The following is a 13,072-nucleotide window of genomic DNA, read 5'->3' as shown; positions in this document are numbered from 1 at the left end:
GACAAAATAGTATAATAATGTATTACAATATAAAATAATATAAAATTCTTTAAAAATTTGGTAAACTGTAGGCATTGTATATAATATAAGTCTATGATGTATGAAAAATTATATTATTATTTTTATTAAAAAAATTATATATATTTAAAAATATACAAATGAATCTTGTATTCATATGTATTTTGATTTCTAAGAAATATTACAATTTTATTTCTTTTAATTTTTAATTTAAAAATATGTAAAGCAAACGATTTTCATTTAGGTTGAGAGACACTGGTCTAACATTTATCCTTGATCTCTAAACTGTGAATGACTGCTACGGTCATTTCTATTGCAATAATCTTTATCTGAAAAATTTCATCACGAAGATATTCATCACGTATATAATATTATTTATAATCTTCTATGAATAAACCAAAGTAACTCGGGCTTCGTTCCAGTGGATATCTGATGATATGAATCCATCGTGTTGAATATTAAATCAGTTGAATATAAAATTAGAATTAAATTGTAAAAAATCTATTTTTAATAGAATTTCACGAATTCAGTAAATTCACGTCATGAATTTTCTCAAGTTTGATATTCCAAAGCAAATTTTATCATTTTTGTCATTATACGAATGACAGAAGTCTGCAATAACCGGTTTTTGAATTATTTTATTTTAATTATTATTGATATTTAATATTTATTATATATAACATTAATATTTTATATTTTTCGTATTTAATAATATTAATAATTTACAGTATATTAATTTATTTAATATATATTATTAAGAAAGTGGAAAAACTTTTTAATATATATTATTAAAAAAGTGGAAAAATACGGAAGTGTTAAAAATTTGTGTATAAAAATTGTATATAAATGTACGAATAGGGAATAACAAGTTGGTTAATTCATTTAAAAAGTTGAGAACCACTGAGATGTAGTTTCATATGCAACAGATTTTAAATCCAGTTTACTAGACGATATATTTACCATTTCAAAGTCTAGATATCACACTGTCGTTTAATTAGGTTACGCTTTTGTCTCCTATCTCCTGCTATGAATAATTTAACATTTCGACCTACTGATGAAAAAGAAGAAAATCTTTTGTGCTGCTAATTCTGGCATTAATTTCAAATCAGTACTATATACATGTCAAAAACAATCTAATCAAAAACTTTTCTGAAATAAAATTCTTAATCCATCTCCCATTTTGTTCATTTAATTTTTGGGTCCTATAGAGTGCTTAGTAATTCCAAACTTTTGGTCGATAGTGTACGTTCAAAGCAATATAAAATTATTTTACATAATTTTAGTATTTAATAATCATTTATTTGCAATTTTATATAATTATTATATTTTGACTATTCCGTAATTTTAAATAACCATTTTATTATAAGATATATAATTTTCAAAATGTATAAAATTATAATTATTCTATTATAAATTTTTTATTTTTCAAACTAAATAAAATTAGAATTATTTTATTATAATTTCCATAATTTTACAAGTAGATAAAATTGTTATAACTTACATAATGTTATAACTATATAAAATTATAATTATTTCATTATAACTTATATCATGTCACGAAATTTCAATTATTTTATTATAACTTTTACAATTTTATAAATCTATTGGATTATAATTATCTCTATAATAATATAACTATGTAAAATTATAATTATTTTCTTAAAATTTGTATCATATCACAGAATTTCAAATATATTTTTTATAATATTATAAATTATAATTATTTTATAACAATTACATTTTTCAGGCTTACCCAAAAAGAGACATCACCAACATCGTAGAGTCATCGCACTACGTGAGGGTTAGCGGATGGTGCAAGCCAGGAAGAACTAAATGCAAATTGTCGCGTTGGGTCAAGCCGTACAGATGTCTCGGTACGTATTAGCATCGGAATTGCTCTGTGATAAGTAATCTGGATAGACAGTGTTTCAGTTTTCATTTTACTCTCCCAGCTTGTTTGGGTTTAACAGAGTTGACAAGGCTTTGTAAATCGATGAAAAATGGAATTTTAACGCGAGACCATGGTATATGACTATGCAGATCGTGACTGCAATTGATGGCTCAACCGGATATAGAGTGACTCCTGATGCAGGAGTAAATCATTCAGGATGAAGATTTTTTCTTTTTTTTTCTTTTTTTATTTCTTTTTTTTATCGGAGGAAATGGAATTAGCAGATAGAAATTGATCGAAAATAGGTTCAGGATTTTTGGTGAGGTATTTGTGTTTGGATTTCCTGCTTGTAGAAGTAGATTAGACGAGATGAAATTTTAGATATTTTATTGGTTTACTGATTTTTTTTTTTTTAGAAGAAGAATATCAGCAAGTTTTATATTAAATTCTTTTTTATTTTATTGCCGAGGAAATAGATTTGTCAATTTTTAACAGTAACTGCTTTTAATATTTGCAAACATCCAATAATTTATTTTTAGTGAATGTGAGTTTTGAAATATCCAATGATTTGTGTATGTTCCATTTTGTTAAAATTTTTAATATTTTTTGAAATATAGAATCCGTAGATGAAAGTTATGGAAATGTAAAAAATGCAAAGATCAATGGAATGAATGTGAATTTAATCGTTTTTTCAAAATTGCTATTCTTGAAAATGGAATCATGAATAAAACAAGTTCATCCTCTGCTTTTTCTTTAAATTGCATCTTGGATTCACATTAACAATTCAAATACTTATCAGCACATATAGAGAAGTAATTTTCCATTATATATTAAAACCATTTTTGTAAATCTTTTTACAAAGCTTTTTTTACTATAACTATCCATTAGAAAGCTTACAAAACTATAAATCTTTTTATCAAACATTATGAAAAATATAGACATAGAGCATTTATAACTTTTAAATATCCATAATGAGAAATAAAAAAGGACCAAAAGAAAAAAAGAAGGACAGTACAATACACAAACATGTTTCAATGACCAATAATTTTTCTTTTTACTTATTTTCACACTTCTCTTCCAAGTAGCTCAATATTTAGCATGTTAAAGAGAAAGCGTGAAATTAGTACCCATGCTCGCTAATTTGAATGGAAAAAGTATTCATACATGTTGGATTATTTAACGTATACTTATTCTATTTACACTTAGTGAAAGTGTAGATGTGAAACTGAATGCTTCAGTAGAAAATACAAGTCTGACAATGTGGCTAACAAAAGCCAGCAATGCGAATGCAGCCAACTCAAGTGAACAAAATTTCTGTGCAACACCTGAAATTAATTTCCCTGAAAATATATTTGACTATTTAACACTGACGTGTTTCCACTCTACTCTTAGCTTATTAGTTTGTAATGAATATGTACATACTATCATGTAACACAACTACTATTGCTTTTATGTACATCTCAAATAAATTTAGGGAGAGTTTCCATTCTATTCTTCTCTTTTCTTCTCACATACACATGAAGTTTATGAATTTGAATTTAAATATGTATGAGCATATCTCTGTTGAAGTTTACCTGCGTATGTTTAGTTATAGGGAACGTAGATACTTTAATGTGCTTTTTCCATGTCAACTGAACATATACTTTGGATAATAAATGTGATTATATGGGTATATATTGACTTCATTTCAATATAATATTTTCAAGGGAATGGAATGAAATTTTAGATCAAGTAAGTTGGACTAAAAATACAGCATTAGTTAAATAAAATTATGTATGATATAGTACAATTATTTTTATCTATAATTAGATTATATAAAATGAACAAAATTTATGGAGTTGACACTAGAACTCTGGATGTATTTGTTGAAATATTCTATATATAGAATTTTCTAGTTATATCTGTATTATACTTTTTAAAAAATTATGGCATGAGTATAGTTTCTAATTCTAATTTGCACGAGATCTAATAGAAAATAAGTATAAAAAGAGTATTTGAGTTTATACATATATTTCATTGAGATAAATTCTGTTTGTAATTGTGCATTATTATTATTTCTTTCTAATTTGATACTAATTTACTACGCATAAAACTTTATTTTAATAAAACTAAATAACATTATACATAAATTTTGAAATAAGTTCTAACCAATTTTAATAGGAGAGAATAAAATTACGTATTCATGAAGTAGATAAGTTTTATCAAATTTTAGTTTGGCAAGATAGAATTATTGACAAAATAAAAAGAGTTTTAATGGAACAACATAAATTTATATATATTCATAGAAGAAAGAAATTATATATGAATGAAACAAAAAAATTATAATGGCACACATTAACAATTTCATTGCTTTATTACCAGTAAATTCTAATTTTCTTCAAGTACATTTGCCCCCATTTTTTTTTCCTTTAAAATATATTTCTTCTCTAATTTAAAATAGGTATGTGATGATTATACATATATTTAGATTGATTTTTTCCTGTTAAAAAAGAAAAAAAGGAAGATTATATTACTACATTGTGGTATTGGTACTGTCGACACGTTTCATATAAATGGGAAAGGTATCGACGTTTAAAGGATGGGTTCCGCATGATCTGTCAGTGACGAACTGTAACCAGGAAATGAATATTTCTGCTCCACAGAGTCTGGTAAAATAGTCATCTGTTTCTTTGTCCAATTGTTATATGGATAACGAAAAATATATTTTACACAATCCTCTATCTAAAGGACAATTGTCACTATGCCAGAAGCCTAGATCATGTCTGTTCAGAAAGAGCCTTATTCTATAAAGTATTTATAATAAAATATTATTTAAAAAAATATAAAAATAATAAAATATTAATATTTAAAATGCAAATTTAAAAAGTTATAACTGATTTCAATTTTTAACTTCTTAAATATTTGCTCCTGAGTAGCTTGGTATGAGCCATTTATAAAATAATTTATGAAAATAAATGTGCAGACATTTATGTTTTAAGATCCAGGTGTTCTAGATGTAATTTTTTAAATCTCTTCTATAGTGTAATTGCAAATGACTAGATTTACATTTTTTTCATTTTTCAGACATCTATTTAAATTTGGTAGTTTCACTCCTGCATCTAGCAAAAAAATTCCTATATGATTGTTATCAGTAAGAAATCTAGAAAGATATAAGATTAATTTAGAAAATTTAAACAGTCACGGAGCAATTTTTGTATTGTTTCAATACTTTTCTATGTTATGGTTGTACTCAGTATTTCAATTGTTTTCAAATTAAGATTGACTAATTTTAAATTATGTTAATATTTTTACCTCTACTTCTTATCGTTGTCTGGCAACTTTAATTAAATTCAGGAAAATTTTGGATAATTTAATTTACACGTCTGAACCGTAGGCTTTAGTAATTAATTCAACTGCAATATGAAACTAGTTGTCACGTGTTACTCTGCTTTAATTAATTCTTCGTAATACGATGCCGCTTCTGTTTATTTATTTACATAATCCAACAGAATTATCGAGCTTGTCACGAGTTACTTTATCCTAATTATTCTCTGTAATAATATATACATCTGTATTTCTCAAATTCTGCCTCTTTGATTTATTTCATTTATAACGAAATTTTTAACAAAATGCAGTGAGCTATTTTAACACCTAATTGATATGACTATACCTATTATTAATTCTAGATAAAACAAAGATTCATAAAAATGTATTATGTATGTCTCTTTTAACAAGCACCCTACCATAATCTAACTCTTTGTTTTCCAAACTTTTATTAAAAATTTCGCGTTCAACGATTTCACCTTAATCACTCTTCGTGATTTTTCTTCCAATATACGTATAATAATTTTCCGAATGTCTCCCATTATTCCATTTTTTGAAACTTCAGCTTCTTTTCCATTCACCGGTTATTTGACCATGGGGGATGTAGTGTTAACAGGAAAACTGATAATTTATATATATTATCTGTAACAATATTCCAAGTTATTATATTTAATAATATTAAATTATTATTTATAATAATATCATTGATCAAGAATCACGTGAGAGAATTTTACTGAAATAAAAATTGTCATCACAGTATATTTCCTCTTCAATCTTGCATATCTCCAATCCTTATTTGTCCAAAACAGAGTAGCCACCTTCCCCTCTGATCTCGTATCTGAGAACCAACAATTGTCATAAACATCTGAGATATCTCATATGTATATACCAATACATACCAAAATATACGTTTCCAATATTACATCAACAACCGATTAAAAGCAGCCATAAAATTTACATACATATGTACATGCAACGTCCAACAAGTCACACGACGTTGCAAAGGCTTAACCAGTGTCGACGCCGAAAAAAGAGCTGAAAAAGGAAAGAAAAATTTGTATGAATGAGACACGTGAAAATTCCTCGGGAACAGCGAGGCTATAAATTGTTGTCGGCTGCGTACACTTTTACACGAGCTGAATTTCACCGTGTTTTCTGCATTGCAGGCGGTGTCGGAGAGGCTCGAGTTGGCACCAGCTGGAGGAAGATCAGAGCCGCAAGTGAGTACCACTTGAAAATGCACGCTTCCTTTTCCTTACGAATGCCATCAAGGCCGAGCACTCGGATTTTGCATCGCGACGAAATCCACCGCACATGAGACGTCTGAGGTCGCTTCCGTCCCGGTACACGTCCTTCCAGTTCATTCTGCTAGACGTTGAAACGGTTCCTCGCAAGATCCAAGCGTCCAATCCCGTCTGCGTAACGCAATTTACTCGGGATTAAAATGGTCCTTTGTTCGGTCACTGGCAGAAGAAGGGAAAAATTCTAACCCTATTCTGTGGCGAACCACGGCTTTGGGTCGTTTCTATGAAAGAAGAATTGACCTGCCAGCACTGAGGATTGAGTAACTGCAGATCTCTGTAAACGATTTTAATAACATTTTGTTACTAAATTTTATTCAAATCTTTATTAGTTGATTTGGAGTGTATTAGTATCACAAATTGGGTATTAACATTACCAAATACTTGGTTTTTCATTGTTAAGTATTGTTACTTTTGACAACATTGATTTTCACTGTCTGATATTTTATAAAATATTTCACAAATTTAATTTCCTAAAAATTGTGATATATAACGTATGTTTAATTATTGCTATTATATGTTGCAATACTGCTGAGTAGCTTTGAAGCTAAATCGTGGTTCACCATAGTTAGGGTACCATGGGGGCTGTTGGACAACTAGGTTTGAACGTTAGTTTGGGTAATCCGAAGTTTCGAGTAAACTGGATTCAAGGAACTTATGCTACAGAATAATCCTCTCACTAGGTGATACAAAGATAGTACCGTCATAAAAACATCATACCCAAGACGCCATGTTTGTGTGGATATGTCAATGATTTGTCAATTTTTCTATTTAACCTAACGGGTCGAACGAAATTTTATTAGTCTATTAAATTACAGTAAAGGCTGATTGTCGGATCAGATATACATATATTCAAATATAAAGTCCTCATGGTAATGTTTTTGTAACTGACTTTGAGTTCCTTAACAAGAAAACCACTGTATATGTTTGAATTGCGGTGGATCTAGCATTTAAGAGATATATATGTTATATTTGAATCTCAAAATCTATCAATATCTGATCTAACTAGTTAATCATACTAGTTTTAGTCAGTTAATTCTAGAAATAACGATGGACCATCAGTGGAAAGTGAAAGTGACTTGGAAAGTTGAGTAGTAAATTGTTTTGGCAGTTTTCACTAGACGTGACTAGTTTAAAATTAGTATAACTGAAACTATTGCTATAAAGAGTGAATAAAGACTGGGTAATCTTAAATATTATAGCAATATGTCTTGTAATGATGAATAAAAATGTTTAATGTTATTTAACATAATGGAACTGATTATTACTCAGAAACTATTTGATGTAAATTATAGTATAAATTAGTCAGATAAAATTAGACATATCCAATTTTAACTTTAATGCTAAAGTTAGGCACTTTGGTTAAAAAACATTTGTCTAAGTGATTAATCTATAACTTTTAATATTTCTGAATACTTAGAGTAACTAGTTTTGTCTAGTTATATTGGATATTGCTTTTGATGGCAATCAAAATTATTATTACTTTTTTCTAGTTACAACTAGATTTATTTATAGGGGGATTTTGACTTTTTCAATACTGATTTTAATTAATCAGTACAAGTAATAATTAAAAAATTCCAGGAAATATTGGTACCATAAAATATACTTGATTGATTTTATAAGTCATTAGTTAGAACTAATATCAACATAAAGCTTGATAAAACTGGTTTTAACTAGTTAACTCTGGTTTTTACAACACAAATATATCAAATAATACAAAAAATGGCCAAAAGGAATATATATTATGAAAAAGTTTTGTTGAGAAAGTTGATTTTTCATACTTCACACTATCTGTGAAAAACTAAGATTCAATAAATTTACCTGTAATGTTCATAACATGAAACATGGACATCAATTACATATCAAAAAGTAAATAAGGAAAAAGATAATTATTTTATATTACTTTTATATATCTACATAAGAAGTGCCCATTATTATTCGAATACTTCATTTGTTTAATACTCTTGGCATAGTAGAAACTCATATAATCAAAAACAGTGGAACTAGAAAGACAATACATTTTCTGACTGTATATTTTTTCTTCTCAATTAATAGTTATTGTCTTCTTATATGACACTTCTATCCCTTTATAATTTAATCATTCCATAACCTCAATTACTAGGAATAAGATACTGCACAACCTAAAATCACAAAAACAGAAACTATCTATCTTTTTTCTTATCTTTCATCATATCAACACCATACAATAACCAGAATTGGTTTATCAATCGCTTAAACAAAGAATCATACATCCTAAATCTGGCCTTGCTCCCATCCACGTTACAACTCGCTCGAGCAAACAGAGTAAAGCGGAACAACGTTGGAGAATTTCATGCTGGTAGTTGGTGCAACTAGTATCTCCCTCGTTTGCTCGAGTGATAAAAAAGACATTGTTCCACCCCGGGATTCGCATTCAGACTATACGTGGAAACGAGCGGCGACGAACTTTTGACGATTTATTACGTTTCGAGCTCGTCACCGTGGAATTTCATTTCTCCCGGGCTAAGTGAGCGGGTAACAAAAGACGACGACTCTTTATGCGAACGCTTTGCAAAGGTTGCCACATTGTGCGAGACCGGCGCAGTGTACTTGGCGCAGCATATGGGGGAACAAGGCCGCTGGGTCTCATCGGCCGACAGGAAGAGCTGCATGACGGACAAGATGGATATTCTCGAATACTGTAAGAAGGTAAGCCTCTGCAACATTCTCTGCTTAAACCCGTGTCATGAGATTTATCGTGATAAATGATTAGATTTGTATCCGTGATTCTGATCCTTTAGAATAAGTTTCATTCCCGTTAACTTGTCTGGTATATGGAATTCCATTGGTATTTCTATAATTTTTCTTTAAGTCATATTACCGTTTGCTTTTGTACTTTAACTGGTTCCTTGAATTTTAATTGATTGTATATAGCGTTTCATGTGATTGAAATTTTTGTTATGTAGATATGTACACTATCGACTTAAGGTTTGGAATATGTATGGTATTTTGAGGTTAGATTGTGACAGAGAGTTAAATATTAGGTTGTTATAAGTAATATGACTGAATTTTTAATGTTCGGAGTTCCAAAATAATGAAATAACGTTTTTAGATTAATATTAAATTAATGCAGATGAAATAGGTAAAATTTTTGGAAAAGTTTTCCATATCTATAGTGTTATTAACTAAAGTTTTAGTTTAAATATTAAGTTGTTGCGGAAGGAATTGCCAAAATCTAAAACTTTTAATGCCTACCATTTTATTAAACAAAGTTCTAGCTTAAATATTCAATATTGTTGTAGGAAAAGTAGTAAATTTCTTAGTAAAACTTTCAGTGTTCATAGTATTATTAAATAAAGTTTCAGATTGGATATCAAGTTATTTTAGATGAAATGATAAAATTTTTTTAATAAAACTGCTTATATTTACAGTTTTATTAAATAAAGTTTTAAATTAAATACTAGGTTAATATAAATAAAATGATAAAATTTTAGATTAAATATTATTTGCAGTGTCTATAATTCTGTTAAATAAAGTTTTATTAAATATAAATTTTTATGAAATAAAGTTTCATTAAATATAAATCCTTATTAAATAAAATTTTAATATTCATTCAGTATATTTTGAGCAGTACAAAACATGTTGCTCATATCCTTATTAATACTTGTATATTATGTTGAATTTCACCCTATCTAGAGTCCATTAGCGGCCATCTTGACAAAACTTTGATTTTATTAGTTTCGCGCATAATTTTTCTAACAATTATTACTGTTAAAAATTATTACGTAGAATAATTTCCAATAATTTTGTAATTCTTTTCATAACCAATTATATACTTTTTATTGAACTACGAGATATAGTACGGAAACTTAAATAATGAATAATCAAAGGTTATGTAGTTCCCGCGTTTTATTTAAAATGTCATGCATAGTGACTTCGTATTAACATCGATTTATCAAGTGGTTTTATAATAATGATTTCAAGTGATTATAAAGAGAATGTATGTTAATATACTGCATAAATAAAATGTATCTTTGTATCTAATGTAGGATTCGTTTACAGCGCAATAAATTTAAAAATTGTTTCTCTTTAAAAAAGAAGTAGGGAAACGTCATGTTTTCCCTAGTAGTTTTCAAATTGAAATTTATAATTCGTTTTACATGAAATGTAATTAAAATGGCGGAATACGATACGGTGAGTTTAATTTTGATATTTGTAGCGTTTGTGGGTACTGTTAGTATTAAACTCGTAAAAGAAATTGGATGTACTGATAGAATATTTATGAGATAAGCCAAGTAGAACAATAAAGTGAAAATATGTGCATTTTGCAACGTAATTATTACTTTTGGAAATCTAATAATTTGTGAAAATTCATGTGAAAAATATCAAAAATTTATTTAATTTTTTTGAAAATATTTTTTAATTTTGGAATGAAATGGAAATATTTTTTAATTTTTTGTGAAAAATAAGTATATCGAATGAAATGAATACCTCAGGAGCAAGAACACGGTAATTCTGAAATTCAATATCTTGTTAATCAAACCTCTCTGATAAAATGTATCATATATCACTTAAATATACAGTAACCTTTAATATTAGATTAAACACTTCATGTACAATTATTTACAGATTTGTGAAAATTTTAATTCATAGAAATTAATAATAAAATTGTAGTGCTACAAAAATGCAAACATACAAAAATATATAATTCAAAGTAAAAAATAAGTTTATTAAAATTTTATATCAAGTAACAATCAAGAATTATTTGGTACAAAGTAGCAACAATTAGTAATTATATAAAATAATTAGTATAAAATAAAAAAATTAGTATAAATAAAAATGATAAAATAATTGATATAAAGAATGGAATAAAAATTTGTATCTCAAAAATGTTAATTTATTTCTTAAATTAATTATTATTACGTTCAACGTATTTAAATATTCTTATGTCAAATGTGTTTAAAATTCTATATTTGTGTCTATATAATGGAATAAAAATTAAAAAATAATTGTTACAAAGTACTAACCAAAAAATACAAAATAATTTATATAAATAATGGAATAAAAATTAGAAAATAATTGTTACAAAGTAATAACGAGGTATGTAATTTGATTGACATAAAGCAACAATTAAAAATTATAATGTATCGATTAAAAATATGAATTAATTGATATAAATTAACGATTCAAAGCTATAAAATTTTTGGTACAAATCAGCGACTGAAAAGAATAACCTAATTTATATCTTCCTATTCTATTTAAAATATTCATGTATTTGAAATTGAAACCTCGTAAGGGTAGTCTTCTCGCCCCAACCAAGTATTTAATTATCCACGTAACGCTTCGGGTAGCCTGATTATTCGAGCAAGCTTGCAAAAATTCCATCTGCTCGAGCAATTTCATTTAAATATTTAAATAGTTTCCTTGCATTCAAGTTGTTTCAAGTTGTTTAAATAGAGACAAATAACTTCAATCATTCCTAAGTACATAATTAATTTTGTATTATTAATTCTTTTGAAAATTCGAGCTTCGCAGTTGTAAATTCAATTCAACTTTTACAGTAGTTTCGATTTTAAATCAATGAAAATCACGAATTCTTAAAATAAATTATTATTTTCCTCTTTATCGTATTCCTCAATATATTTGTTTGTAACAATATATGACTGTATTATATAATCTTATTTATTTATGTAATATATGGTGATTGCAGGCTTAAAATATAAAACATTTTTGTATCAATATATAATAAAAATATATAATAATTGTGTTTAATAAAATGACAAAATAGTATAATAATGTATTACAATATAAAATAATATAAAATTCTTTAAAAATTTGGTAAACTGTAGGCATTGTATATAATATAAGTCTATGATGTATGAAAAATTATATTTATTTTTATTAAAAAAATTATATATATTTAAAAATATACAAATGAATCTTGTATTCATATGTATTTTGATTTCTAAGAAATATTACAATTTTATTTCTTTTAATTTTTAATTTAAAAATATGTAAAGCAAACGATTTTCATTTAGGTTGAGAGACACTGGTCTAACATTTATCCTTGATCTCTAAACTGTGAATGACTGCTACGGTCATTTCTATTGCAATAATCTTTATCTGAAAAATTTCATCACGAAGATATTCATCACGTATATAATATTATTTATAATCTTCTATGAATAAACCAAAGTAACTCGGGCTTCGTTCCAGTGGATATCTGATGATATGAATCCATCGTGTTGAATATTAAATCAGTTGAATATAAAATTAGAATTAAATTGTAAAAAATCTATTTTTAATAGAATTTCACGAATTCAGTAAATTCACGTCATGAATTTTCTCAAGTTTGATATTCCAAAGCAAATTTTATCATTTTTGTCATTATACGAATGACAGAAGTCTGCAATAACCGGTTTTTGAATTATTTTATTTTAATTATTATTGATATTTAATATTTATTATATATAACATTAATATTTTATATTTTTCGTATTTAATAATATTAATAATTTACAGTATATTAATTTATTTAATATATATTATTAAGAAAGTGGAAAAACTTTTTAATATATAT

The 13,072-nt window shown here is 26.8% G+C and overlaps 2 protein-coding genes across 2 annotated transcripts in view; both read left to right on the top strand.

The window, feature by feature from the left end:
• LOC108548886 (beta-amyloid-like protein) overlaps positions 1-2,354 on the top strand; it is a 54,981-nt gene extending 52,627 nt beyond the window's left edge. Inside the window, exons 5-6 of the mRNA XM_017902021.1 lie at positions 1,766-1,892; positions 2,326-2,354. Of these exons, the coding sequence (XP_017757510.1) occupies positions 1,766-1,892; positions 2,326-2,354 (156 nt within the window). The remainder of the gene's footprint in view (positions 1-1,765; positions 1,893-2,325) is intronic.
• Positions 2,355-6,372: 4,018 nt separating this feature from the next.
• LOC108549474 (beta-amyloid-like protein) overlaps positions 6,373-13,072 on the top strand; it is a 34,232-nt gene continuing 27,532 nt past the window's right edge. Inside the window, exons 1-2 of the mRNA XM_017902866.1 lie at positions 6,373-6,432; positions 9,070-9,201. Coding sequence (XP_017758355.1) covers positions 9,115-9,201 — 87 coding nt within the window. The 5' untranslated portion in view covers positions 6,373-6,432; positions 9,070-9,114. The remainder of the gene's footprint in view (positions 6,433-9,069; positions 9,202-13,072) is intronic.

The sequence above is a fragment of the Eufriesea mexicana genome, unplaced genomic scaffold (assembly GCF_001483705.2).
Source record: "Eufriesea mexicana isolate 0111107269 unplaced genomic scaffold, ASM148370v2 scaffold474474812, whole genome shotgun sequence".
NCBI lineage: Eukaryota > Metazoa > Arthropoda > Insecta > Hymenoptera > Apidae > Eufriesea > Eufriesea mexicana.
The sequence above is the reverse complement of the archived record's forward strand: the minus strand, read 5'-3'. Positions and strand labels throughout refer to the sequence as shown.